Source organism: Schistocerca serialis, chromosome 1 (assembly GCF_023864345.2).
Source record: "Schistocerca serialis cubense isolate TAMUIC-IGC-003099 chromosome 1, iqSchSeri2.2, whole genome shotgun sequence".
NCBI lineage: Eukaryota > Metazoa > Arthropoda > Insecta > Orthoptera > Acrididae > Schistocerca > Schistocerca serialis.
The window spans coordinates 1,170,699,912-1,170,725,235 of NC_064638.1; the positions used below are offsets into that span (position 1 = coordinate 1,170,699,912).

The window sequence follows — 25,324 nt, forward strand, 5'->3', positions numbered from 1 at the left end:
GCCCCCCCCCCCCCACCCCCAGAGTTTGAAGTGAAGTGTGAGGGCGGGGGGGGGGGGGGGGAGGGACTGTCACTCCTGACACCTTCCCTCCCCCCTCCTCCACGCCCAGTTAATACGCTATTGTCTGGTATGTCGTTGACATGAGCTGTTCTGCATTTAAAAGCGACGCAAGCGAAACTTCATTACCCTAAGTGCTATACATTCTGACGTGACACACCTATAGAGCTCATTTCGTTGACAGTTACTCCTCTCTTTGCGGATGGTGAACTGTTTCATCAGTATTACTGTATTAATTTGATGATTGGTTGGGTGAAGTTCGTTAAGTATAGTGGACTGACATGTCAGCATTAGGTTATTAAATCCTTTGTCAAAGGTATTACTACGTTATAGTAACAAAATAATGACCGGGATTCGATAAAAGCTACAGCTTTCATCAATGCTTCAGTCTTAGACGACTTTTCCTACTCCGGAGTTTCTGTTCACTGTACTTGTAAGACGCGACAGTAAAATTCAGTGCAGTAATTTGTCTTCCTTTCGCATATTTCCTCCAGCAGTGTGTTTACAACGGATAACTTCGGAAGACTCCGCAGAAACGAATACCACGGTGGCACGCGCTCGAAAACAGGCAGTGGTGGGATAAATGACCGGTTTTGGCAACTTACTGGTCAGTCGGTTGTTTTTTTTTTTTTTTTTTAGTCAGGTTTTTTTCAGTCGAATGAAACGACTGGATGAAACTAGTTATATGCCAGTTTTTGACTTGGTCTCCGGATTTGAGTATTTTCATTTACATACTTTTTTCACCGTTCTCGGTTATACATCATCCGTGACTAGTATTGTCAGATCTTTCAGAGACAAACCAGATCCTTTAAAAAAGCGAACTCCCATGTGTAAAACGACTTTAAATATATGCTGAGGTGACGAAAGTCTTGGGATACCTGTTGATATCACGTCAGTCCTCCTTTTGCCCGGCATAGTGCAGCATCAGTCTACTCGACGTAAAGTATGTCAGCGAGGAGAATGATTGCAAAAAGTTTGAAATTATAAAGATGGTTGGAAGTCTCTATGTGCTCTCATTATGAAACACTGGATGAATATAGTCAGGGTAATCTGCGCTCCATTCTAAGCAAAAGCAATTTTTTGACACATCTCAGTATTTAGGATGCCATATCACGTGAAATATGCTAGTTTTTCACGCATCTAAATGTCTCTGACATAATACCTCCTCAACTGTGTGTCGTGCAATGATAGAATTTTGCAGGCACGTTGAGTCGTATGTTCGACACCGTCTGGAAAACGTGTTGCGAATAGATTTACTAGTAACGAAGTATAAAATGAAAATGTAATATCTGATGCTGAAATTTTACTGCATGAATAACATAAATGTAGTAGGCGATAACCGTTTTTCCTTCCGTCATTTTTGTGGTGGGTGTCAGCGAGAACTACTTCAGGTTTGAAATTATGTGTAAACTTTATTGGAAGTCTCCAAGTGCTCTCATTCTCAAACAATGGATGAGTCCCGGTATTTGCGTGTCGTGATTCGCATTGCCTCAAGACGCACAGTTTCTAGCTGTAATAGTTGTCTTATTGTGTGAAACTTTTAACGGAACATTATAGTTCTTGATGAGTAAATTACGACAAGATTTTAAGTTTTAAATTCGGACAATAACCGCGAAAAATACTGAATTTCAATTTTTGTTGCTCCTAGAAGACATTAGATAGGCAACCTGTAACTGGAAAGCCAAGGTCTTGATTTTTATGCTGGTGGTGTTGTACAAGAGGGACGTAATATCTGAAATCAAAAAGGTACTTACGTATCACGGACAAAAAGCTAAAGTATGCCTAAATAAGAACGTAAGTAGAGAAATTGTTGGATGTAACCACAATGAAATTTTCACTCTGCAGCGGAGTGTGCGCTGATGTGGATGTAACGTCCGCCAGTTATGCAAAACATCGTTTTTTCAAAGTTCCCAAACATGTTTCAGCACCTCTGTGCCATTATCAGTGGGTTTCTGTTTTATTTAATTTGCAATGTTAACATTTTTACTAAAAGATTACAAAGTTACGGAAATATTTAGTTCAAACGACTATTTGTTTCTGTTAGTTACTATCTTTCCAGTCACGATGTTGATGAGAAGTTTTATTGGGAGTTAACATATCATTTTATGTTTTAAACATGATTTGTGTATAGTGTGTATTGAACTGGGGACCTAGAAACGACGTCCCCGCCGTAGCCCTCACTGGTTCACAACGCCACAACAGGTTTCAGCAGTCCACGCACCCCACCGCCGCGCCACGCCGCACCTGCCCCCCCCCCCCCCCCCCCCCCCTCCCCCGGGTAATGGCTCATACCAGACGAGTGTAACCCCAAATGTTTGCGTGGTAGAGTTGGGGTTGGGTTGGGTTGTTTGGGGAAGGAGACCAGACAGAGCAAGGTCATCGGTCTCATCGGAATAGGGAAGGATGGGGAAGGAAGTCGGCCGTGCCCTTTCAAAGGAACCATCCCGGCATTTGCCTGGAGCGATTTAGGGAAATCATGGAAAACCTAAATCAGGATGGCCGGACGCGGGGTTGAACCGTCGTCCTCCCGAATGCGAGTCCAGTGTCTAACCACTGCGCCACCTCGCTCGGTGCGTGGTAGAGTAATTATGGTGTACACGTACGTGGAGACAGTGTCTGCGTAGCAATCGTTGACGTAGTGTATGTAACTGAGGCGGAATAAGGGGAACCAGTCCGTATTCGCCGAGGCATATGGAAAGCAAACCACAGGCTGGCCGGCACACCGGACCTCGACGCTAAGCCGCCGGGCGGATTCGTGCCGGGAACCGGCACGCCTTCCCGCTCGGGAAGCAGCGCGTTAGACTGCGCGGCTAGCCGGGCAGGCTAAAATATAATTTAGTTTGTCGTGATATTTCGCACATATATTCGCACCTACTTATGTTTTTGTGTGGTGAGCCCTTTTTTCAGCATCCTGATGAGGTGTCGTGAAGCACACGTAAATACAGCACATTTTTCAGAAATTTGGTCATAAAAAGCACTTTACACTTCACCAATACACACTGTAATCGTGGTGGTTGTGTATCCTCGCCCAGACAGTGTCATTTCGTTTACCAGTAAGTTTGGCGCCAGATTTGAATTTTGTTTACATTTGATCTCTCTCTCTCCCTCCCTACCCCTGTGTGTGTGTGTGTGTGTGTGTGTGTGTGAGAGAGAGAGAGAGAGAGAGAGAGAGAGAGAGAGAGAGAGAGTGTGTGTGTTCTGTACGCTTCTTAGCTGTTTGTGTTGTCTTTTATTTGGTGTTCCTTTAGTGTGTAAAAAAATCGCGACAAACTAAATTACGTTTAAAGCATAGATTGACAGGTTAACCCCCAATAAAATTTCTCATCAACATCGTTTGGTTGCAGATAACAACCTACCAGTACGAAATAATACGCAAGTGGTCCTGCAAAACCATGCAAACCGAATGTAAAGATATTAACTAACAGAAACAAACAGTCGTTTGAACTAAATATTTCCGTAATTTTGTAATCATTCAGTAAAAATATTCACATTACAGATTAAATAAAACAGAAACACACTGATGATTCGCAGAGGTGCTGAAACCTGATGAGTAAATAAATAATCTTATTTCAATGGAATTTATTTCAACAGTGAAAAAGTCAGAATTGTCTGACGAAAAAAATAATTTTTGAAGTTATTTGGCACTTACTAAGAAAACGGGATGCAAGCGACAAATCAAAAAGGCGCTATTACTGCGTCCTAGATATTGTTTTAAATGTTTGCAAGTATATGTTCTGAAATGACACTCCTATTCATTCAGTACTCAGGCATACGATTCTGCTGTACGATGTTCGACAACAATTTCCAATACGAATTCTGCTTTAGTCATTAATAAACTCTGTAATCATTGCCTCTTCCTACATTTTTTTTACTATAATTCGATTTTTTCATAAAAGGGATAGTCGCTCATAACCTCACTTTCGCCGTTCAGATGCCAAACTGCACAGCCGATAGCTCTCAAAACACCGGCAGTTTTGGGATGACCTACAGTTCCCACTACTTCGTGCAAACGTGATGTCATTTTGACGTCACACGCTGTATCGAAGACGGAAAGTCGTGTATCGATTCTCGTGACGTCCGAAACAATTAACGCTCACCTCAAGTAGAGAGAACTGGAGGTTAAGCTTTTTCTTTGCTCAGGTACATTAACGTCAATGTTAGTCGTTTATAAATGTGTAAAGTTGTGCATTCATGGGGTCTGTACTGTGGATAAGGGATAAATTAAAGTTTTGCAAAGAAGTAACTCCAAAACGTTCTGAAAAAATTGTACCATTTTTTCAAAAATGCCTTCATCAACCCTGAAAGTGAAATGATTTACTTATTTACAAGCAAGAAAAAACTGGAGCCAGCAAGCATTGAACCCAATAACATGTATGTTAAATAGTATTCATTAAGGTGTCTCAGTAAAATAAGCTTATTTTTAGAATCTCTGAAAACTAATTTAATGAGGTAGCCTGTAATTATAAAGGATGGGTAGCTATTCTAGCGGACGAATTTAAGCAACAACTCGTTTCTCTTACTCTCAATGAATAAATGCTGTTTCAAAGCACGAAACATTGAGAATCTCTCGAAAACGGGTAAGATTTGCTGTAACAAAATTATGAAAAACGTCGTATTGGTGGTTAAAGATTTACTTTAATTGAAGACGTTTTTGTTTGGCAGAGAAGTGTCGTAAAAGAACTAGCTCGTAAATTTTCTGTTATTCTTTATAGATGGCTCTCACTTTTAATTCTTTTTCAAATGTAGCAGTCTTTACGCTTTTTATTCTGAGTGGTAGTTTGTTTTAGCAGATGATCAATGTGTTTTGAATATTTATTCACATTTGCGTGTTTCATGCTTAATTTGTAAATTGTTGACAATAACAATTCACTACTGAAAGAGAGAGAGGGAGAGAGAGAGAGAGAGAGTGAGTGAGCACTCATATTTACATAACATTTAATATTCAGAATGTAGGAAAAGATAGATTACTAGTTATCGTAAAGATAACACGCTGAGTTGCAGACAGGCTCAATTAAAAGACGCATACACATTAGCTTTCGGCCACAGCCTTCAACGGAAGAAGAGAAACACACACCACTCATTTATACAGGCAAGCACACCTTACGCACACATGATCGCCAACTTCGGCAGCTCGGGCCAGAATGCAAAATGCTTGTGCTTGCTTGTGTGAATGAGTGGTGTGTGTTGCTCTTTTCCCGATTGTACCAGACCCTTTTAAAAACATGTAGGCGAAAAAAGTTTCAGATACGGCAGGGCGCGAAGCATTCCGTAACTCAACGCTTGTAACCACTGCTCCACGATGAACTAGCGAAAGTTTGCCTAATTTACTGTAACTTTGATCTCATGGCGGCTTTAGGCATGATGTTTAAATTACAATAAATCGTACCAAGAATGTTTTTTATAAATCTTCAGTCTGTCATTGCCCTGAAACGGGAATCCAATATGGTGTTTCCCAAAGACCCAGCGTGCAATATTAACGAAAGTCGATAGAAGTTCCCACAGTCTTCTGTGCTTGCGTGTGCGTTAAAAATGACGTCATGTTTACACAATGTCTTAAGAAGTGTGGGTTACCCGCAGTTTTGAGGCTGATGTGTTAACGATAACGACCACGAGAAATACACGAGACTCAGAACGCGAATTAAACGCCGGGGGCGCTGCAGTAGACTCACTTGTAGCGTGTAAAAGGGGCTAAGATGTTGTGCCCGTAATATTACAGGGAAGGCATTAATTTCCAACAATAGAAACTACTTAATATTACGGGCGTGCCACTCAAAGCGTTAAACAGACAGTCACGGAAACAGCCTGTCAAACATGTTTGTGCGTAAAACAGTTTTCGTTGTTGAGAAACTGACATTTGTTGTGTCGCACGTAGGTGGCGTAGGCACGTAACGTTAGCGACAGACCCGGACGGTGCACATGTCCCGCCCAATCACCCCCCTCCACACCAATCCATATCCTAAGCTCCGCCCATGGTCTGCCGCATGTTCCAACATCGAAGTTGTTCGTATCACAGATATGCCAGTCATAACAAGGGGGAAAATCAGTAGTTAGTACGAAATACAGTTTTTCCGGTACCATTGTGAAAAGAATTAGAAATATGTTCATTGAATATGCGAGTTGAAAAATCATCAATAAGAATGAAAAATAAAAATGGTATCCACACTGTCTGTTTTATTTCATGAGCTTTCATCTGCACTATATCAAAACATCTGATACTTGTTAACTGCAGTGAGCGCAAATTTCCGTCACCTCGCGTAGTGTCGGAAATTGTGTTGGGAAATATTAATTGGTAGTATCGCCAAGGATGCTGTCCATTATCTCGATTGTCTAAAGTCAATGTTGTGCATAAACAAGGCAAAGTCGATGTCTTGGTTTGTTTCTGGTTACCTCTTTAAGACTAAAGAATATAAGAGTGGGATAATGTAGAAATGCGTAATGCAAGGAGTCAGATATTTATACAGTGACATTCTTCATTAATATTTGCCTGTGTAATGGGTGAATTTTTACTTGTGAACTCTTATGACTGCTTGCTTATAGCAGACACGAGATTACTATGAGTTCTTCAGTGTTTGAGAGCTTTAGAGCTGCCTATTGTTAAATATATGTACATAATTTCGTCAGTGTCATTCCAACACATCTTATCGTACTTTAATGTCTGTTAGATATCAGTTTTGACAGTAGTTGGCCACAATAGTCCAGATTAGGTACCTTGTGTATGAGAACTTTATTGAGAGTGCATATCTATGTTTCATTTTGGCAGTATTACACAAACTGCTAAGAAGTACTAACAGCACAACACTGCTAGTATGAACAACCGCGATCAAACAAAAAACGACGAACAAAAACATGACAGCGACGGGGACTACCCTTCGACCATAAAAATAATAGACTGGCCCTGACGTCATTTTCGTGGCTCCAACATCTCTGGGCTAAAGTCACGTGAATGTTGGCAAAACATGGTTGTTTCGTCTTGCGCTTATGGCTGTACTCAGCGTTTTGTCGGGGGAAATGGCATTACATTTCACGTGTGTTTCTGTGATAGTGCAGATGCGTTTATTGAAATCTGCTGAAGTGACTTTTATATGTTTTTTACACTTGAAATAGAGTATCACGTAAATTAAAGTGTTGAAAGTGATGCCTGTAAACCAGACTCATATTACATTTTGGAAAGTATCTGTGATAATTCGGCTACAGAAGTAAGTATAACTGTTTCTCGTTCCTACGCATAGGTTCACTAAGGATGAATACCGAAGGCAGCTTTGGATACAGACCCTGAAACGGGAAAACTTTAAGCCCTCTGCACATACGCGCCTTTTTGTATATACAAGTGAGATTATAATAAGGTAAGAGCACCTATAGTCGACACATGAAGAGAATTTTTTTCTACCTTCTAATACTATTAAATAAATGTAGGCTCCAAAATTATTTTCTGAGACTTCAAAGTCTCACCTTTCATCTAAAATATCATTTTTTTAAAACTGTTGGTTTAAACTTTTGTAAAAATGGTAGGAACTGAACCTTTGAAGTGCACCTAAAATTGATACCCTAAAATGGACCTGCTCCTAAAGTCGACAATTTTGGCACCTATAGTTGACATAATTCCCATATCCCATTTTCTAATTAGTGACTAGAGCTCAAAACGCGGCGAATCCAATATTTAAAGTTTTGACACGAGCCCACTCTTACTGTTTAAAAGAATTTTAACGACATTTTACTTTAATTGATAGTTTATAGTAATTTCGTCCCGCTGCCCACCAGAGGGGCGTTCGATGTATTTGTTAGATTTTATAAATGGTACTGTGAACAAATCAAGGTCAAATGTAGTTCTGACGTAATTTTTCGGAAATAAAAAAGTAATTTTTGTTGGAAGCGTTTGGCAGTCAACTGAGAAATGTGGGTAAAATACGATACAAACATAGGATGGCAGACCGCTGATTTGAAATCCCGCCACGTTTTGCCAACAGTCACGTGGTTTATGTTGGAGCCACACCAGCTCTATAGCTTCTGCACAGCAAGGCCAGTCTACTAGTATCTATGGTCGAAGGGACTACCAAAGATCATATTGATGTGCTCTTGTTTGGTGTGGCGGGGGTAGGTGTGGAGGGGGTAAATGGGCGGGGCTTGTGCAAATGTCCGGGGCTGCCGCTAACGTTTCCTGACGTAGGCGCGGTGTCGTTGTTTCAGGAGATACAGGTGACACCGGCCGAGGACGACAGCGGATGCGCGGCGTCAGAGCTGAAGGAAGGAGAAGATGGCTGCTCCGAGGCGTGGCGCTGGTGGCGCTCGCTGGGCAGCCCGCGCTTCGTGCTGGCGCCAATGGTGGACGCCAGCGAGCTGGCGTGGCGGCTGCTGAGCCGCGAATTGGGCGCGCAGCTTTGCTACTCGCCCATGCTGCACGCCGCCGTCTTCGCGCGCGACCCCAAGTACCGTCGCGACGCGCTCGCCTCCTGCCCTGAGGACCGGCCGCTCATCGTACAGGTCTGGCCGCAATCGACCAATACAGAGCGCCGTTAAAAGAAAATATCATTAACTACCGAGTGGTTATAATTAAAGTGCAGCTACTCACGGAGGTCCAGTGTGTGATGTAATTATCGTATGGCAGCGATTTCCTGTCAGAGAGGTCACAGTTCGTAGTAATTGACGGAAAGTCATCGAGTAAAACAGAAGAGATTTCTGGCGTTCCCCAAGGTAGTGTTATAGGCCCTTTGCTGTTCCTTATCTATATAAACGATTTGGGAGACAATCTGAGCAGCCGTCTTCGGTTGTTTGCAGATGACGCTGTCGTTTATCGACTAATAAAGTCATCAGAAGATCAAAACAAACTGCAAAACGATTCAGAAAAAATATCTGAATGACGCGAAAAGTGGCAGTTGACCCTAAATAACGAAAAGTGTGAGGTCATCCACATGAGCACTAAAAGGAACTCGTTAAACTTCGGTTACACGATAAATCAGTCTAATCTAAAAGCCGTAAATTCAACTAAACACCTGGGTATTACAATTACGAACAACTTAAATTGGAAGGAACACATAGAAAATGTTGTGGGGAAGGCTAACCAAAGGCTGCGTTTAGTGGCAGGACACTTAGAAGTAACAGACCTACTAAGGAGACTGCCTACACTACGCTTGTCCGTCTTCTTTTACAATACTGCTGCGCGGTGTGGGATCCTTACCAGGTAGGACTGACGCAGTACATCGAAAAGGTTCAAAGAAAAGCAGCACGTTTTGTATTATCGCGAAATATGGGAGAGAGTGTCACAGAAATGATACAAGATTTGGGCTGGAAATCATTAAAAGAAAGGCGTTTTTCGTTGCGACGGAATCTTCTCACAAAATTCCAATCACCAACTTTGTTCTCCGAATGCGAAAATATCTTGTTGGCACCGACCTAGATAGGGAGGAATGATCACCACGATAAAATAAGGGAAATCAGAGCTCGTACGGAAAGATACAGGTGTTCATTCTTTCCGCGCGCTGTACGAGATTGGAATAATAGAGAATTGTGAAGGTGGTTCGATGAACCCTCTGCCAGGCACTTAAATGTGATCTGCAGAGTATCCATGTAGATGTAGATTTGCTAATGTGTTAATGCGGAAGCGATTTACTCTGAAAAAAAGTTCCAGTTTTGGCCACCAGGTGCAAATCTGGCGTTGTACAGCATCACGTCGATGTCTCCAGTGCTCGTATTGAACAAACTGTCTATGTAGCAGTCAATTATAAAATTAATATTATGCCTTTGCCACTTGTTTGCATTTTTCTGACCACGTTCTGTCCCTAATCCATTACATACGGAAGCGTTTCCATACGTTTATCTTGCTGTGCGGCGCCAGATTAGCGCCTGGTGGCCAAAACCAGAACTAATTTTTTTGCAGTATAAATCGGTTATGCATTAACACATTAGCATATCTACCAAGTTTCGCTGCCATACGACAATTACAGCCTACACTGGACGTCTGTGAGAAGCTGCACTTTAGTTGTAGCCACCTGGTACAACATACGTTATTGTCCATATAGATCAGTTGCTGTCATCAAACTGCGGCCAATGGGCCACATGCTGAGCGAATCAAGTATTCGTGTGGCCCGCGGTTCCAAGCTGTGTTTTATAACAATAGGCATCTAGCAAGCCAACGGCCTTGCCACAATGATAACACCGGTTATTGTCAGGTCACCGAAATTAAGTGCTGTCTGACTTGTCTAGCACTTGGATTGGGTGACCGTCCGGTCTGCAGAGCGCTGTTGGCAAACGGGGTGCACTCAGCCCTTGTGAGGCCAATTGAGGAGCTGCTTAACTGAGTAGTAGTGACTCCAGTCACGAAAACTGAAAATGGCCGGGACAGCGGGGTGCTGACCGCATGTCCCATACCCCTCCGTATCCGCTTCTGGTGACGCCTATCGTCTGAGGATGACACGGCGGTCGGTCGGTACCGTTGGGCCTTCCGAGGCCTGTTCGGACTGAGTTTAGAGTATGCATCTAGCAACTAACAGCTGCATCCAAAAGCATAAAGTACCGTTAACAGATTCTTGAGACAATACATTTGCAGAATGCCGTAACCCGATTTCCCAGAAACTCCACTCACAAGAACCCCTTGAGTTCCAGGTCGCAAAAGGCCAATGATGTTTACGGCATTCGACGTCCCACATATTGTCTATCAGGCAACCACAATATTGGCTTTTAATGACAACAGGGGACGGGACCGGAGCACAGCATGAGGCTACGGAGTGTAATTGAACTGCGTAGTCGACGAGTAATTCACAACAATGCTACAGTGCTAGTGGTATTGTGATACAGAGCAGAGCAATGGCAACGCTAAACAAAGTAAACACTGCATTATATCTACAACCAACAGCTGCCGAAGTTGACATTTCGTCAGAAAATAGCCCAAGGAATTTCGCAGAGTGAGAAAGAAGTGCGAGATGAAATATTACCGTTTCTCCAAGATGAAAATTAGAAATTTGTGGAAAGGTCTTATGGGACCAAACTTCTGAGGTCATCGGTCCCTAGGCCTACACACTACCTAAGCTAACTTAAACTAACTTAGGTCATGAACAACATACATATCCGTGACCGAGGGAGGACTCGAACCTCCGACGGGGTCAGCCGCACGGATCTTGACAAGGCGCCTGAGACCGCGCGGCTATCCCGCGTGGCTCTCCAAGATGAGTCAGTGGAAGGTGTGTTATTGTATACGCTCGACTGTGCGGACAATCTAAATGAGGAGCACAACGATGACGATATGTGCTTAACAAGCGAAAGTGATATTGAAACAGGTGTCGATCCACGTAGTTCATCATCCTTGTCGGACTGAGAGCCACAAATGCCGTCCCCAGTGAAATGTAGTAAAGAATGGAAGATCATCTACAGCATAGTGAAAAAAAAACTATGAACAGTTTTCGAATAAGTCCATAGCAATAAGACCGTGTAGTGTATAAGAAAAACTACGTATATTCAAGGGAAGACAAGGCACACTGGTTACAAAAATCGTTGTTTGCGCGTTTCAAGGATGCTCGACACTATTTACAAAAATGGTTCAAATGGCTCTGAGCACTATGGGACTTAACATCTGAGGTCATCAGTCCCCTAGAACTTAGAACTACTTAAACCTAACTAACCTAAGGGCATCACACACATCCATGCCCCAGGCAGGATTCGAACCTGCGACCGTAGCGGTCACGCAGTTCCAGACTGAAGCGCCTAGAACCACACGGCCACACCGGCCGGCTCACTATTTACAGTATGCGCATGATAGTGACTTATTACGTTAGGCACATCAGAATACGCGCGATATACCCTGACGCGCCAAAGAAACTGGTGTAGGCATGCGTATTCAAATACAGAGGTATGTAAACAGGCAGAATACGTGCTGCGATCGGCAACGGCCATATAGTACAACAAGTATCTGGCGCAGTTCTTAGGTCGGTTACTGCTGCTACAATGGCAGTTATCAAGATTTAAGTGAGTTTGAACGTGGTGTTATATTCGGCGCACGAGTGGTGGGAGGCTCTGTAATGGTGTGCGGAGTGTGCAGTTGGAGTGATATGGGACCCCCTGACACGTCTAGACACAACTCTGACAGGTGACACGTACGTACGCAACCTGTTTGGTCACCTGCATCCATTTGTGTCCATTGTGTATTCCGACGTATTTTGGCAATTCCAGCGGGACATTGCGACACCCCACACGTTCAGAATTGCTACAGTGTGATCCATGAACACTCTTCTGAGTTTAAACACTTCCGCTTGCCATCGAACTCTCCAGACATGAACATTATTGAGCATATCTGTGATGCCTTGCGACGTGCTGTTCAGAAGAGATCTCCACCCCCTCTTACTCTTACGGATTTATGGACAGCCCTGCAAAATTCATGGCGTCAATTCTGCGTGCTCGTAGGGACCCTACACGATATTAGACAGAGTATCAGTTTCTTTGGCTCTTCTGTGCAGATTAACAGTGATTTCAAAGGAAGCAGTGGATGGTTGTATAACTTCAAACAGTGCTACAAAACTAGAAGACGTGAAATAACGAAATTTCAAACAAAACTTCAAGTTGTGGATGCACGGCAAACTGCGGAATCAGCCCGAAAATTTGTAGCTGAGGTAAACTTATCCCATCGTTCAGTACTGGAATTTGTTTTCAACTGCCACCAATCGGGATTCGAAGAGGAAATGGATACAGAAGGAACGCTAAAAGTTAGAGGTACCAAGACAGTTGTATCTAGATCAACTAACATCAATGCCTTAAAGCATTAGTATACAAGTATCCCCACTGTTAATCTGCATGATAAATTGGCTGGAAAGTTATTTATCTGCTGCGAGTATTTTGGAACCCTCCCGGTTCTTTCTCGTGTGCGTGACCTTGCAGGGTCAGTAGGCAACATGTATGTCAGTGCAAGCAAGAAGAGTGGGAAAATGGGCGTAAGGGAACTACAGATATGGTATGAGCACTACTTTTAGCGGATAGTTGATCAAAATAACTTGCTTGTGCTTGATTCGTGGTGTGCGTTCTCATCACCATGCGTTCTTTAAGACTGGATACCTAGCTGAACGTCCTGCATGGTTTGTTAACTCCCAAGGAGTTCGCATTCGAGCTTGATTTTGCGAACTTTTGTGATCACTGTGGCGCACGGTTTTTCATTTGGTGTTCGTGGTGCAAGTTAATGGTTTGTTTTGAACATTTCTTAAATGTCGACGATGTCCATTTTGTGAAGTGTAATATATGCATCCCGTAGAAGGTTGATCTTTGCACCTCCCGGACACTCATTTATGTCGCTCTCCTGACGCGCATGGTGAGTCATTAGCAGCTAATATTTTTCTCGTCATAATTGTTAACACAACAGTTTCAAATGAGACTTCCTGGCAGATTAAAACTGTATGCCGGACCGAGACTCGAACTCGGGACCTTTGCCTTTCGCGGGCAAGTGCTCTACCAACTGAGCTACCCAAGCACGACTCACGCCCCGCCCTCACAGCTTTACTTCTGCCAGTATCTCGTCTCCTACCTTCCAAACTTTACAGAAGCTCTCCTGCGAACCCTGCAGAACTAGCACTCCAGAAAGAAAGGATATTGCGGAGACATGGCTTAGCCACAGCCTAGGGGATGTTTCCAGAATGAGATTTTCACTCTGCAGCGGAGTGTGCACTGATATGAAACTTCCTGACAGATTAAAACTGTGTGCCGGACCAGGACTTGGACTCAGGACCTTTGCCTTTCGCGGGCAAGTGCTCTCATTCTGGAAACATCCCCCAGGCTGTGGCTAAGCCGTCTCCGCAATATCCTTTCTTTCTGGAGTGCTAGTTCTGCAGGATTCGCAGGAGAGCTTCTGTAAAGTTTGGAAGGTAGGAGACGAGATAATGGCAGAAGTAAAGCTGTGAGGACGGGGCGTGAGTCGTGCTTGGGTAGCCAGTTGGTAGAGCACTTGCCCGCGAAAGGCAAAGGACCCGAGTCGAGTCTCGGTCCGGCACACAGTTTTAATCTGCCAGGAAGTTTCATATCAGCGCACACTCCGCTGCAGAGTAAAAATCTCATTCAGTTTCAAATGAACTTCACTAAAGATTGAACTTGCGACCTTGCACTCAAGGGGCTACGTGCCAGTGGAAGAGGAGCCAAAATAAGCGATCATGCGCCTCGGCTAATCCATAGATATTCGACTGTTTCTGAGAAGACGATCGTAAAAGTTGTCGACGTATTTTAGACGCCTTTCAGCACGCGATAGGCTGAGCCCAACGGGTGGCGTAGTGCCTTGCGTCGCGGCCTATCATTTTTGTGTCCCGTGTTCGAAACCCGATTATTGTTCTTTCTTTTTTCATTTACCTTCCCATGTCCGTAGAAGGTTACTAAACGAATATTTGTTATCACGTTAGGGGATCCAAGGGCATCATATCAATTGTAAAATTACAACTGGGTTTCACAACAAATATCGTACTTTTATTATATAATTGTGTTTTTATGGTATTTTGAGGGATTACAATCTTTTTAAATTTTAGTATTCTTATATTTCATTATTATATCAATTCTTAATTCTTATATTTTATTCTTATGTTTACTCTCCAGGAAGATCTGATGCCGATCGTAGAAAGATTCGAAACAAAAATTCCGAATACCAAGAGCATCGCACGAAGGTAGGGTTGCCACAGTGACATTTCTTCGTACGAATCTCACGCGGGAAAGAAATGTCGTTAACATTGTTGAAGATTTCGGTCCATACAAACACTGAAGCGCTAAAAAAACTCGCACAGGCATACGTGTTGTAATGCATAGATGTGTAAGCAGCCAGAATACGGCGCAGCGTTCGGCAACGCCTATATAAGACGACAGGTGTCTGGCGCAGTTGTTAGATCGGTTACTGCTGCTACAATGGCAGGTTATCAAGATTTAAGTAAGTTTGAACGTGGTGTTATAGTCGGTGCACGAGCGATGGGACACAGCATCTCCGACGTAGCTATGAAGTGAGGATTTTCCCGTGCGACTATTTCACGAGTGTACCGTGAATATCAGGAATCCGGTAAAATATCAGATGTTCCACATCGCTGCGGCCGGGAAAAAGATCCTGCAAGAACGTGACCAACAACGACTGAAGAGAATCGGTCAGCGTGACAGAAAGGCAACCCTTCCGCACATTGCTGCATATTTAAATGCTGGGCCATCAACAAGTGTCAGCGTGCGAACCATTCAACGAAACATCATCGATATGGGCTTTCGGAGCCGAAGCCCACTCGTGTACCGCTGACTACGAGGTGCGTTCAAGTTCTAAGGCCTCCGATTTTTTTTCTCCGGACTGGAAAGAGATAGAAACATGCGCATTGTTTTAAAATGAGGCCGCGTTCATTGTCAATACATCCCAGAGATGGCAGCACCGTACGGCAGATGGAATTTTACCACCAGCGGCGAGAATGAGAACTGTTTTAAATACTTAAAATGGCGACGTTTTCCTTACTTGAACAGCGTGCAATCATTCGTTTTCTGAATTTGCGTGGTGTGAAACCAATTGAAATTCATCGACAGTTGAAGGAAACATGTGGTGATGGAGTTATGGATGTGTCGAAAGTGCGTTCATGGGTGCGACAGTTTAATGAAGGCAGAACATCGTGTGTCAACAAACCGAAACAACCTCGGGCTCGCACAAGCCGAACTGACGACATGATCGAGAAAGTGGAGAGAATTGTTTTGGGAATCGCCGAATGACTGTTGAACAGATCGCCTCCAGAGTTGGCATTTCTGTGGGTTCTGTGCACACAATCCTGCATGACGACCTGAAAATGCGAAAAGTGCCATCCAGGTGGGTGCCACGAATGCTGACGGACGACCACATAGCTGCCCGTGTGGCATGTTGCCAAGCAATGTTGACGCGCAATGACAGCATGAATGGGACTTTCTTTTCGTCGGTTGTGACAATGGATGAGATGTGGATGCTATTTTTCAATCCAGAAACAAAGCGCCAGTCAGCTCAATGGAAGCACACAGATTCACCGCCACCAAAAAAATTTCGGGTAACCGCCAGTGCTGAAAAAATGATGGTGTCCATGTTCTGGGACAGCGAGGGCGTAATCCTTACCCATTACGTTCCAAAGGGCACTACGGTAACAGGTGCACCCTACGAAAATGTTTTGAAGAACAAATTCCTTCCTACACTGCAACAAAAACGTCCGGGAAGGGCTGCGCGTGTGCTGTTTCACCAAGACAACGCACCCGCACATCGAGCTAACGTTACGCAACAGTTTCTTCGTGATAACAACTTTGAAGTGATTCCTCATGCTGCCTACTCACCTGACCTGGCTCCTAGTGACTTTTGGCTTTTTCCAACAATGAAAGACACTCTCCGTGGCCGCACATTCACCAACCGTGCTGCTATTGCCTCAGCGATTTTCCAGTGGTCAAAACAGACTCCTAAAGAAGCCTTCGCCACTGCCATGGAATCATGGCGTCAGCGTTGTGAAAAATGTGTACATCTGCAGGGCGATTACGTCGAGAAGTAACGTCAGTTTCATCGATTTCGGGTGAGTAGTTAATTAGAAAAAAAATCGGAGGCCTTAGAACTTGAATGCACCTCACACTGCGTAACACAAGGCTTTACGCCTCCCCTGGGCCCGTCAACCCCGACGTTGGACTGTTGATGACTGGAAACATGTTGCCTGGTCGGACGAGTCTCATTTCAAATTGAAGCGAGCGGATGGACGTGTGCAGGCATGAAGACAACCTCATTAATCCACGGACCCAGCATGTCAGCAGGGAACTGTTCAGGCTAGTGGAGGCTCAGTGCAGTTGGTGTGATATGGGACCCCTGATACGTCTAGATACGACTCTGATTGGTGACCTGGTGACACGTACCTAAGCATCCTGTCTGATCACCTGCATCCATTCATGTCCGTTGTGCATTCTGACGGACGTGGGCAATTCCGGCAGGACAATGCGACACCCCCCCCCCCTCCCCTCCCATGTCCAGAATTGCTGCAGAGTGGCTCCAAGAACACTCTTCTGAGTTTAAACACTCCCGTCGGCCACCAGACTCCCCAGTCATGAACATTATTGAGCATGTCTGGAATGCTTTGCAACGTGCTGTTCAGAAGAGATCTCCACCCCCTCGTACTCTTACGGATTTGTGGACAACCCTGCGCGATTCATGGTGTCAGTAGCCTCCAGCACTACTTCAGACATTAGTCGAATCCGTGCCATGTAGTGTTGCGGCACTCCTGCGTGCTCGTGGGGCCCTACACGATCTTAGGCAGATGTACCAGTTTATTTGGTTCATCAGCGTAGAAACCACTGTTACAGTATAGTACAGAAAGTAACTGAAAGAAATACGCACTGAGACGAACGCGAAGGACAGTTTTATTCAGAGGTAATAGTTACATTGAAGTCACCGAGATTCATGATCCTCCAGTGAACGTTACTAAAAGCGGAACATGGTTCTTAATAGGATGTGTGATCACCACAGATGGCAATGCATGCTCTGCAGCGTGCTGCTCTGCTGGCCACAAGATTGATAAGTAGAGTGTGGTACGGCGTTTCATATCCCAACTAGTGTTGTTGACAACTGCTGGACGGTCTTTGGTGCATATGGTAATGCTGGCCTTCATCTCCACAACGCATCCCACAAGTGCTCGGTGGGATTTAACTCGGGGGAATGGGCCGGCCAGTCGATACGCCGAATATCCTCTCGTTTCCTGAGCTCCTCGACCTCCGCAGTTCAATGCGGTCGCGCATTGTCATCCATAAAAGTGAAGGCAGCGGCGAATGAATCCCTGAAAAGACGGAGATGGGAAGGAATACAGTGAGGCAGTAACATCATGCGGTGAGCCCAAAGATTCGGAGGTCGGTCCGCCTATGCAACATTATGCCTCCTCACAATACAACACCTCAATCACGAAAACGATCATGTTCGACATATTCCTGGGGTGCATTACGTGTTCCCACCTCTCGCCGTTTGAGGGTGGGCCCAGCACTGTCAAACTTGATAGTTTTGGTGGGTCAACTGTTACGGTGTAGGGAGGTATACTGTTACGCAAACTGATCTCCAAATCACTGAACAAGATACACTCTCCGGTCAACGTTATTGTGACACTGAAGTCCTTCCCCTGTCCGTCTTTTCAGGGGGGCTTTCGACCCTGACTTCCTTTTTATGGATGGCAGTGCGCGACTGCATGCTCCAGCTCAGGTGGGGGAGATCTTGGAACGAGAGGATACTCGGTGAATGGACTGGCCTGCCCATTCCCCGACTCAGATCACATCGAGCACGTATGGGTTGCTTGGGGGGAGACGTATTTAGCACGTCCACAGAAACCAATGATCATCCTGCAGTTGTCAACACACGCTATTAAGAATCACGTCCCGTCTTGAGTAATGTCAAGGGGACCATCTTAAATTGCGGCGACTTCAAAGCAATTATTGCCTTTCGCTCCCTGTATTTTACCCCTGCCACCTTCAGAATTTGAAAGAGAGCATTCCAGTCAACATTGTCAAAAGCTTTCTCTAAGTCTACAAATGCTAGAAACGTAGGTTTGCCTTTCCTTAATCTATCTTATAAGATAAGTTGTAGGGTCAGTATTGCCTCACGTGTTCCAACATTTCTACGGAATCCAATCTGATCTTCCCCCAGGTCGGCTTCTGCCAGTTTTTTCCATTCGTCTGTAAAGAATTCATGTTAGTATTTTGCAGCCGTGACTCATTAAACTGACAGTTCGGTAATTTTCACATCTGTCAACACCTGCTTTCTTCGGGATTGGAAGTATTACATTCTTCTTGAAGTCTGAGGGTATTTCGCCTGTCTCATACATCTTGCTCACCAGATGGTAGAGTTTTGTCAGGGCTTGCTCTCCCAAGGCTATCAGTAATTCTAATGGAATGTTGTCTACTCCCAGGGCCTTGTTTCGACTTCGATCTTTCAGTGCTCTTTCAAACTCTTCACGCAGTATCATATCTCCCATTTCATCTTCATCTACCTCCTCTTCCATTTCCATAATATTGTCCTCAAGTACATCGCCCTTGTATAGACTCCTTCCACCTTTCTGCTTTCCCTTCTTTGCTTAGAAGTAGTTTTCCATCTGAGCTCTTGATATTCTTACAAGTGGTTCTCTTTTCTCCAAAGATATCTTTAATATTCATGTAGGCAGTATCTTATCTTATCCCTACTGATATATGCCTCTACATCCTTACATTTGTCTTCTAACCATCCCTGCTTAGCCATTTTGCACTTCCTGTTGATCTCATTTTTGAGATGTTTGTATTCCTTTTTGCCTGCCTCATTTACTGCATTTTTATATTTTCTCCTTTCATCAGTGAAATTCAGTATATCTTCTGTTACCCAAGGATTTCTACTAGCCCTCGTCGTTTTACCTACGTGATCCTATGCTGCTTTCACTATTTCGTCTCTCAAAGCTACCTATTCTTCTTCTACTGTATTTCTTTCCCCCATTCTTGTCAATCTTTCCCTAATGCTCTCCCTGAAACTCTCTACAACCTCTTGTTCTGTCAGTTTATCCAGGTCTCATTTTCTTAAACTCCCACCTTTCTGCAGTTTATTCAGTTTTAATCTACAGTTCGTAACCAATAGATTGTGGTCAGAGTCCACATCTGCCCCTGGAAATGTCTTACAATTTAAAACCTGGTTCCTAAATCTCTGTCTTACCATTATATAATCTATCTGAATCTTTCCAGTATCTCCAGGGCTCTTCCATGTATACAACCTTCTTTCATGATTCTTGAACCGAGTGTTAGCTATGATTAAGTTATGCTCTGTGCAAAATTATACCAGGCGGCTTCCTCTTTCATTCCTTACCCCCATTCCATATTCTCCTCCTACGTTTCCTTCTCTTCCTTTTCCTACTATCGAATTCCAGTCACCCAAGACTATTAAATTTTCGCCTCCCTTCACTATCTGAATAATTCCTTATATCTCGTAATACATTTCATCAATCTCTTCATCTGCGGAGCTAGTTGGCATATAAACATGTACTACTGTGGTAGGTGTGGGCTTCGTATCTATCTTGGACACAGTAATGCGGTCACTATGCTCTTTGTAGGAGCTTACCCGCGTTCCTATTTTTTATTTATTATTAAACCTATTCCTGCATTACTCCTATTTGATTTTGTGTTTATAATCCTGTATTCACCTGACCAGAAGTCTTGTTCCTCCTGCCACCGAACTTCACTAATTCCCACTATATCTAACTTTAACCTATCCATTTCCCTTTTTAAATTTTCTAACCTACCTGCTCGATTAAGGGATCTGACATGCCACGCTCCGATCCGTAGAACGCCAGTTTTCTTTCTCCTGATAACGACGTCCTGCTGAGTAGTCCCCGCCCGGAGATCCGATTGGGAGGACTATATTACCTAAGAGGACGCCATCATCATTTAACCATACAGCAAAGCTGCATGCGAACGGGAAAAATTACGGCTGTAGTTTCCCCTTGCTTTCAGCCGTTCGCAGTACCAGCACAGCAAGGCCGTTTTGGTTAGTGCTGCAAGGCCAGATCAGTCAATCATCCAGACCGTTGCCTCTGCAACTACTGAAAAGGCTGCTACCCCTCTTCGGGAACCACACGTTTGTCTGGCTTCTCAACAGATAACCATCCGTTGTGGTTGCACCTACGGTACGGCTGTCTGTATCGCTGAGGCACACAAGCCTACCCACCAACGGCAGGGTCCATGGTTTCTAGGGGGATGAAAGTTAGCAGAACAGTAATTCCAATACTGTTTTCTTATGTACGGGTACATTTAGTACAGTAGTTTAGTTCTTTTAAATACTGTTGTGTAGAGTAGACATGAAGTAAAGGCTGTCCTTCCTACAAACTGCATTGACATGTTTTTTTATTATTATTTTTGTTGTTATTGGAGGTAGGCGAAATGCTACGCAGGCAGCGGAACTGTACAGAGAGCGATATGCTGATAAGAACCCACCTTCTCGACGGATGTTTTCTCGTCTTGTTGCGACGCTTCAGGAAATGGAAAGTTTCAACCCCCCATGACAATGCAATCGTCGTAGCACTCGCACAGACGAAGCTGCTGAAGTTATTGTTCTCGCTTCCATTGCTATGAATCCACATGTGAGCTCATGACAGCTTAACACGAGATTGGCATTCCTAAAACCAGTGTACATCGTATTCTTAGACGTCACCGGTTCAATCCTTACCATGTACACCTACATCAAGAATTGCATGGGAATGATTTCCAGAATCGTGTACAGTTCTGTCAGTGGGCACAGCAGCAAATCCTCGCCAACCTGAATTTCTTCTCCAGTGTTCTATTTACCGATGAATGTACCTTCTCACACAAAGGACTGGTAAATACAAGGAACATACATTATTTGTCGTGCGACAACTCACGATGGCTTAGACAGGAGGAACATCAGCGTCAATGGAGAGTTAACGTCTGGTATGGGATACGTGGTACTACAATTATTGGCCCCTATTTCATCAATGGTAGTCTAAGCGGCACATCGTATGCCAACTTCCTCAGACGAATTCTTCCTCCTCTTATGGATGAAGTGCCGCTAAGAACCATAATGCTTATGTGGTATCAACACGATGGATGTCCAGCACGTAATGCCTTGCGTGCACGCCGTGTTCTCAACCGAAGGTATCCTGTCAGATGGATTGGTCGAGGAGGAACAGTTACTTGGCCTGCTAGGTCTCCTGATTTAAGTCCTCTGGACTTTTTTCTTTGGGGATGCATTAAATACGTTGTCTACTGCAATATTGCAACAGCTCCAGAGGACATGCAGGAACGTATCGTGCTTGCTTGTAATTCTCTTCAGCAGGCAACACTGGAAGCAGTAAATAATTCTTTCATTCAACGAGTGCACCAGTGTATCGGTGTCCAGGTTCACCACTTTGAGCACCTTTGAATGTTCTACTCCTGGGCAATGGTACAGAAGAGTCAAAGTCAATTTTGTGTTATGTTTTTACCTGGTTTTCATTTGTTTTTTGACAACTCGAGCAAGTGGACGAGTTTGTGATCCCGGGCTCAAAGTCAATGTTGTGTTATGTAATTAATAACTTTGTGTTTCAGTGAATAGTACATTGCGATACATTTTTGAATAGTTCTTAGAAGAGGATATGAATTACTGAATAAAAAAATACAGAGTGCCATTTAAAAAAGTCGTACCGCTGTTCATATCTTTGTAAAAAACAAAGCTACAACGAAGGCAATCATGCTGATTGATACCCCCCTGAGGGCTAAAGACTATTTGCTTGAAACATTTTGTAATTTGCATCTGGACAAACAGTTATTTAGAGTGGTCAAGATAAATGGGACACGCGGTATAACATCAACTGAAGTTTTTTAGTGTGAAATTAGGGTTTTTGAAATCGTAAGTTGAAAGCCGCCAGTGTGGACAATTTCATCATCTTAGTCGGAACTCCGCACCAACATTTAAAAAGTAAATATAATCAGAGTTATGGGTTTGACACTATTTCCAACAGGTGTACTTCGGCATTACTCGACTTCGTACTCACGCTCTCCGGCCGTCTGTCGTTTGTGGGGTGCAGCCTTCATACTGTGTAAGATGCAATATGATAAAATGTGGGCTGAAATGAAGGCATAACTGCCTCAGCATGTTCCACACTTGACTGATCTCCAAGCCCTTGTAAAACTTTCACCTGTCTACACAGACAAGCTTACGTCCTCCATTCGTACTATCCCCCACCGTGGCAGCGAGCCAGTCCTCAAATCTTCCTGTTTGACTGCCTCCCGCGCGGTACCTGCAAATGAACAACACATTTATTACGTAATTTTTTAGTTTTGGAGATAGTAACGAAAACTTCATGACTTCCCGTACGCACACGTGCGTGTTGACGATCTTTCTTGTCCAGCCCCTATAGGTGTCGCGGTTGAGTGCTTTACGGAGGGTGCCACCGTAGCGGCAGGGCAGAGTGGTGTGTATATGTGTGTGTGTTTGCCTGCCTTGCAGCTGTGCGGCAACTGCCCCGAGACGCTGGTGTCGGCGGCGCTGCTGGCGCAGGACCACTGCGACGCCATCGACGTCAACCTGGGCTGCCCGCAGGCCATCGCGCGCCGCGGCCGCTACGGCGCCTTCCTGCAGGACGACTGGCCGCTGCTCGCCGACATCGGTGAGTCCGGCGCTGACGCCGGTGCCACGCTACGATATTTATTTGATCAAAGTTGATACGTCAAATATTTATGTCAAAGAAATTTGGCAATGTAATAAGGAATACGAGGGTCACTGCAAAAGAAATGCACACGATGTTTTTTTTTAAAAAAATCCGTCTTTTATTCTACACTACTGGCCATTAAAATTGTTGCACCAAGACGAAATGCAGATGATAAACGGGTATTCATTGGACGAATATATTATACTAGAACTGACATGTGATACTACATTTTCACCCAATTTGGTTGCATAGATCCTGAGAAATCAGTACCCAGAACAACCACCTCTGGCCATAATAACGGCCTCGATACTCCTGGGCATTGAGTCAAACAGAGCTTGGATGGCGTGTACAGGTACAGCTGCCCATGCAGCTTCAACACGATACCACAGTTCATCAAAAGTGGTGACTGGCGTATTGTGACGAGCCAGTTGCTCGGCCACCATTGACCAGACGTTTTCAATTGGTGACAGATCTAGAGAATGTGCTGGCCAGGTCAGCAGTCGAACATTTTCTGTATACAGGAAGGCCCGTACAGGACCTGCAACGTACGGTCGTGCATTACCCTGCTGAAATGTAGGGTTTTGCAGGGATCGAATGAAAGGTAGAGCCACGGGTCGTAACACATCTGAAATGTAACGTCCACTGGTCAAAGTGCCGTCAATGCGAACAAGAGGTGACCGAGATGTGTAACCAGTGGCACCCCTTACCATTACGTCGGGTGATACGCCAGTATGGCGATGACGAATACACGCTTCCAGTGTGCGTTCACCGCGATGTCGCCAAACACGGATGCGACCATCATGATACTGTAAACAGAACCTGGATTCATCCGAAAAAATGACGTTTTGCAATTCGTGCACCCAGGTTCGTCGTTGAGTACACCATCGCAGGCGCTCCTGTCTGTGATGCAGCGTCAAGGGTAACCGCAGCCACGGTCTCCGAGCTGATAGTCCATGCTGCTGCAAACGTCGTCGAACTGTTCGTGCAGATGGTTGTTGTCTTGCAAACGTCCCCATCTGTTGACTCAGGGATCGAGAGGTGGCTGCACGATCCGTTACAACCATGCGGATAAGATGCCTGTCATCTCGACTGCTAGCGATACGAGGCCGTTGGGATCCACAACGGCGTTCCGTATTACCCACCGATTCCATATTGTGCTAGTAGCCATTGGATCTCGACCAACGCGAACAGCAATGTCGCGATAAGATAAACCGCAATCGCGATAGGCTTCAATCGGACAATCAGTTCGACGACGTTTGCAGCAGCATGGACTATCAGCTCGGAGACCATGGCTGCGGTTACCCTTGACGCTGCATCACAGACAGAAGCGTCTGCGATGGTGTACTCAACAACGAACCTGGGTGCACGAATGGCAAAACGTCATTTTTTCGGATGAATCCAGGTTCTGTTTACAGCATCAGGATGGTCGCATCCGTGTTTGGCGACATCGCGGTGAACGCACATTGGAAGCGTATATTCGTCATCGCCATAGTGGCGTATCACCCCGCGTGACGGTATTGGGTGCCACAGTTACCCATCTCGGTCACCTCTTGTTCGCCTTGACGGCACTTTGAACAGTGGACGTTACGTTTCAGATGTGTTACGACCCATGCCTCTACCCTTCATTCGATCCCTGCAAAACCCTACATTTCAGCAGGATAATGCACGACTGCGTGTTGCAGGTCCTATACGGGCCTTTCTGGATATAGAAAATGTTCGACTGCTTCCCTGGCCAGCACATTCTCCAGATCTCTCACCAACTGAAAACGTCTGGTCAACGGTGGCCGCGCAAGTGGCTCGTCACAATACGCCAGTCACTACTCTCGATGAACTGTGGTATCGTGTTGAAGCTGCATGGGAAGCTGTACCTGTACACGCCATCCAAGCTCTTTTTGACTCAATGCCCAGGTGTATCAAGGCCGTTATTACGGCCAGAGGTGGTTGTTCTGGGTACTGATTTCTCAGGATCTATGCAGCCAAATTGCGTGAAAATGAAATCACATGTCAGTTCTTGTATGATGAATTTGTCCAAGACTACTGATTTATCATCTGCACTTCTTCTTGGTGTAGCAATTTTAATGGCCGGCAGTGTAATTTTCAGCCAAGTGTCCGGATACTTTCGATCACATAGTGCACATTTATTATGCACCAGTATTCCAAGA

General features: G+C 44.6%; 1 protein-coding gene and 1 non-coding gene across 2 annotated transcripts in view; one reads left to right on the forward strand and one right to left on the reverse strand.

The window, feature by feature from the left end:
* Positions 1-25,324, forward strand: part of LOC126418540 (tRNA-dihydrouridine(16/17) synthase [NAD(P)(+)]-like) — a 253,050-nt gene that overhangs the window by 193,241 nt on the left and 34,485 nt on the right. Inside the window, exons 2-3 of the mRNA XM_050085357.1 lie at positions 8,242-8,535; positions 22,961-23,120. Of these exons, the coding sequence (XP_049941314.1) occupies positions 8,242-8,535; positions 22,961-23,120 (454 nt within the window). The remainder of the gene's footprint in view (positions 1-8,241; positions 8,536-22,960; positions 23,121-25,324) is intronic.
* Trnas-cga (transfer RNA serine (anticodon CGA)) lies at positions 13,425-13,499 on the reverse strand. Its single transcript has one exon. It is a non-coding gene; the product is annotated as a tRNA-Ser (tRNA).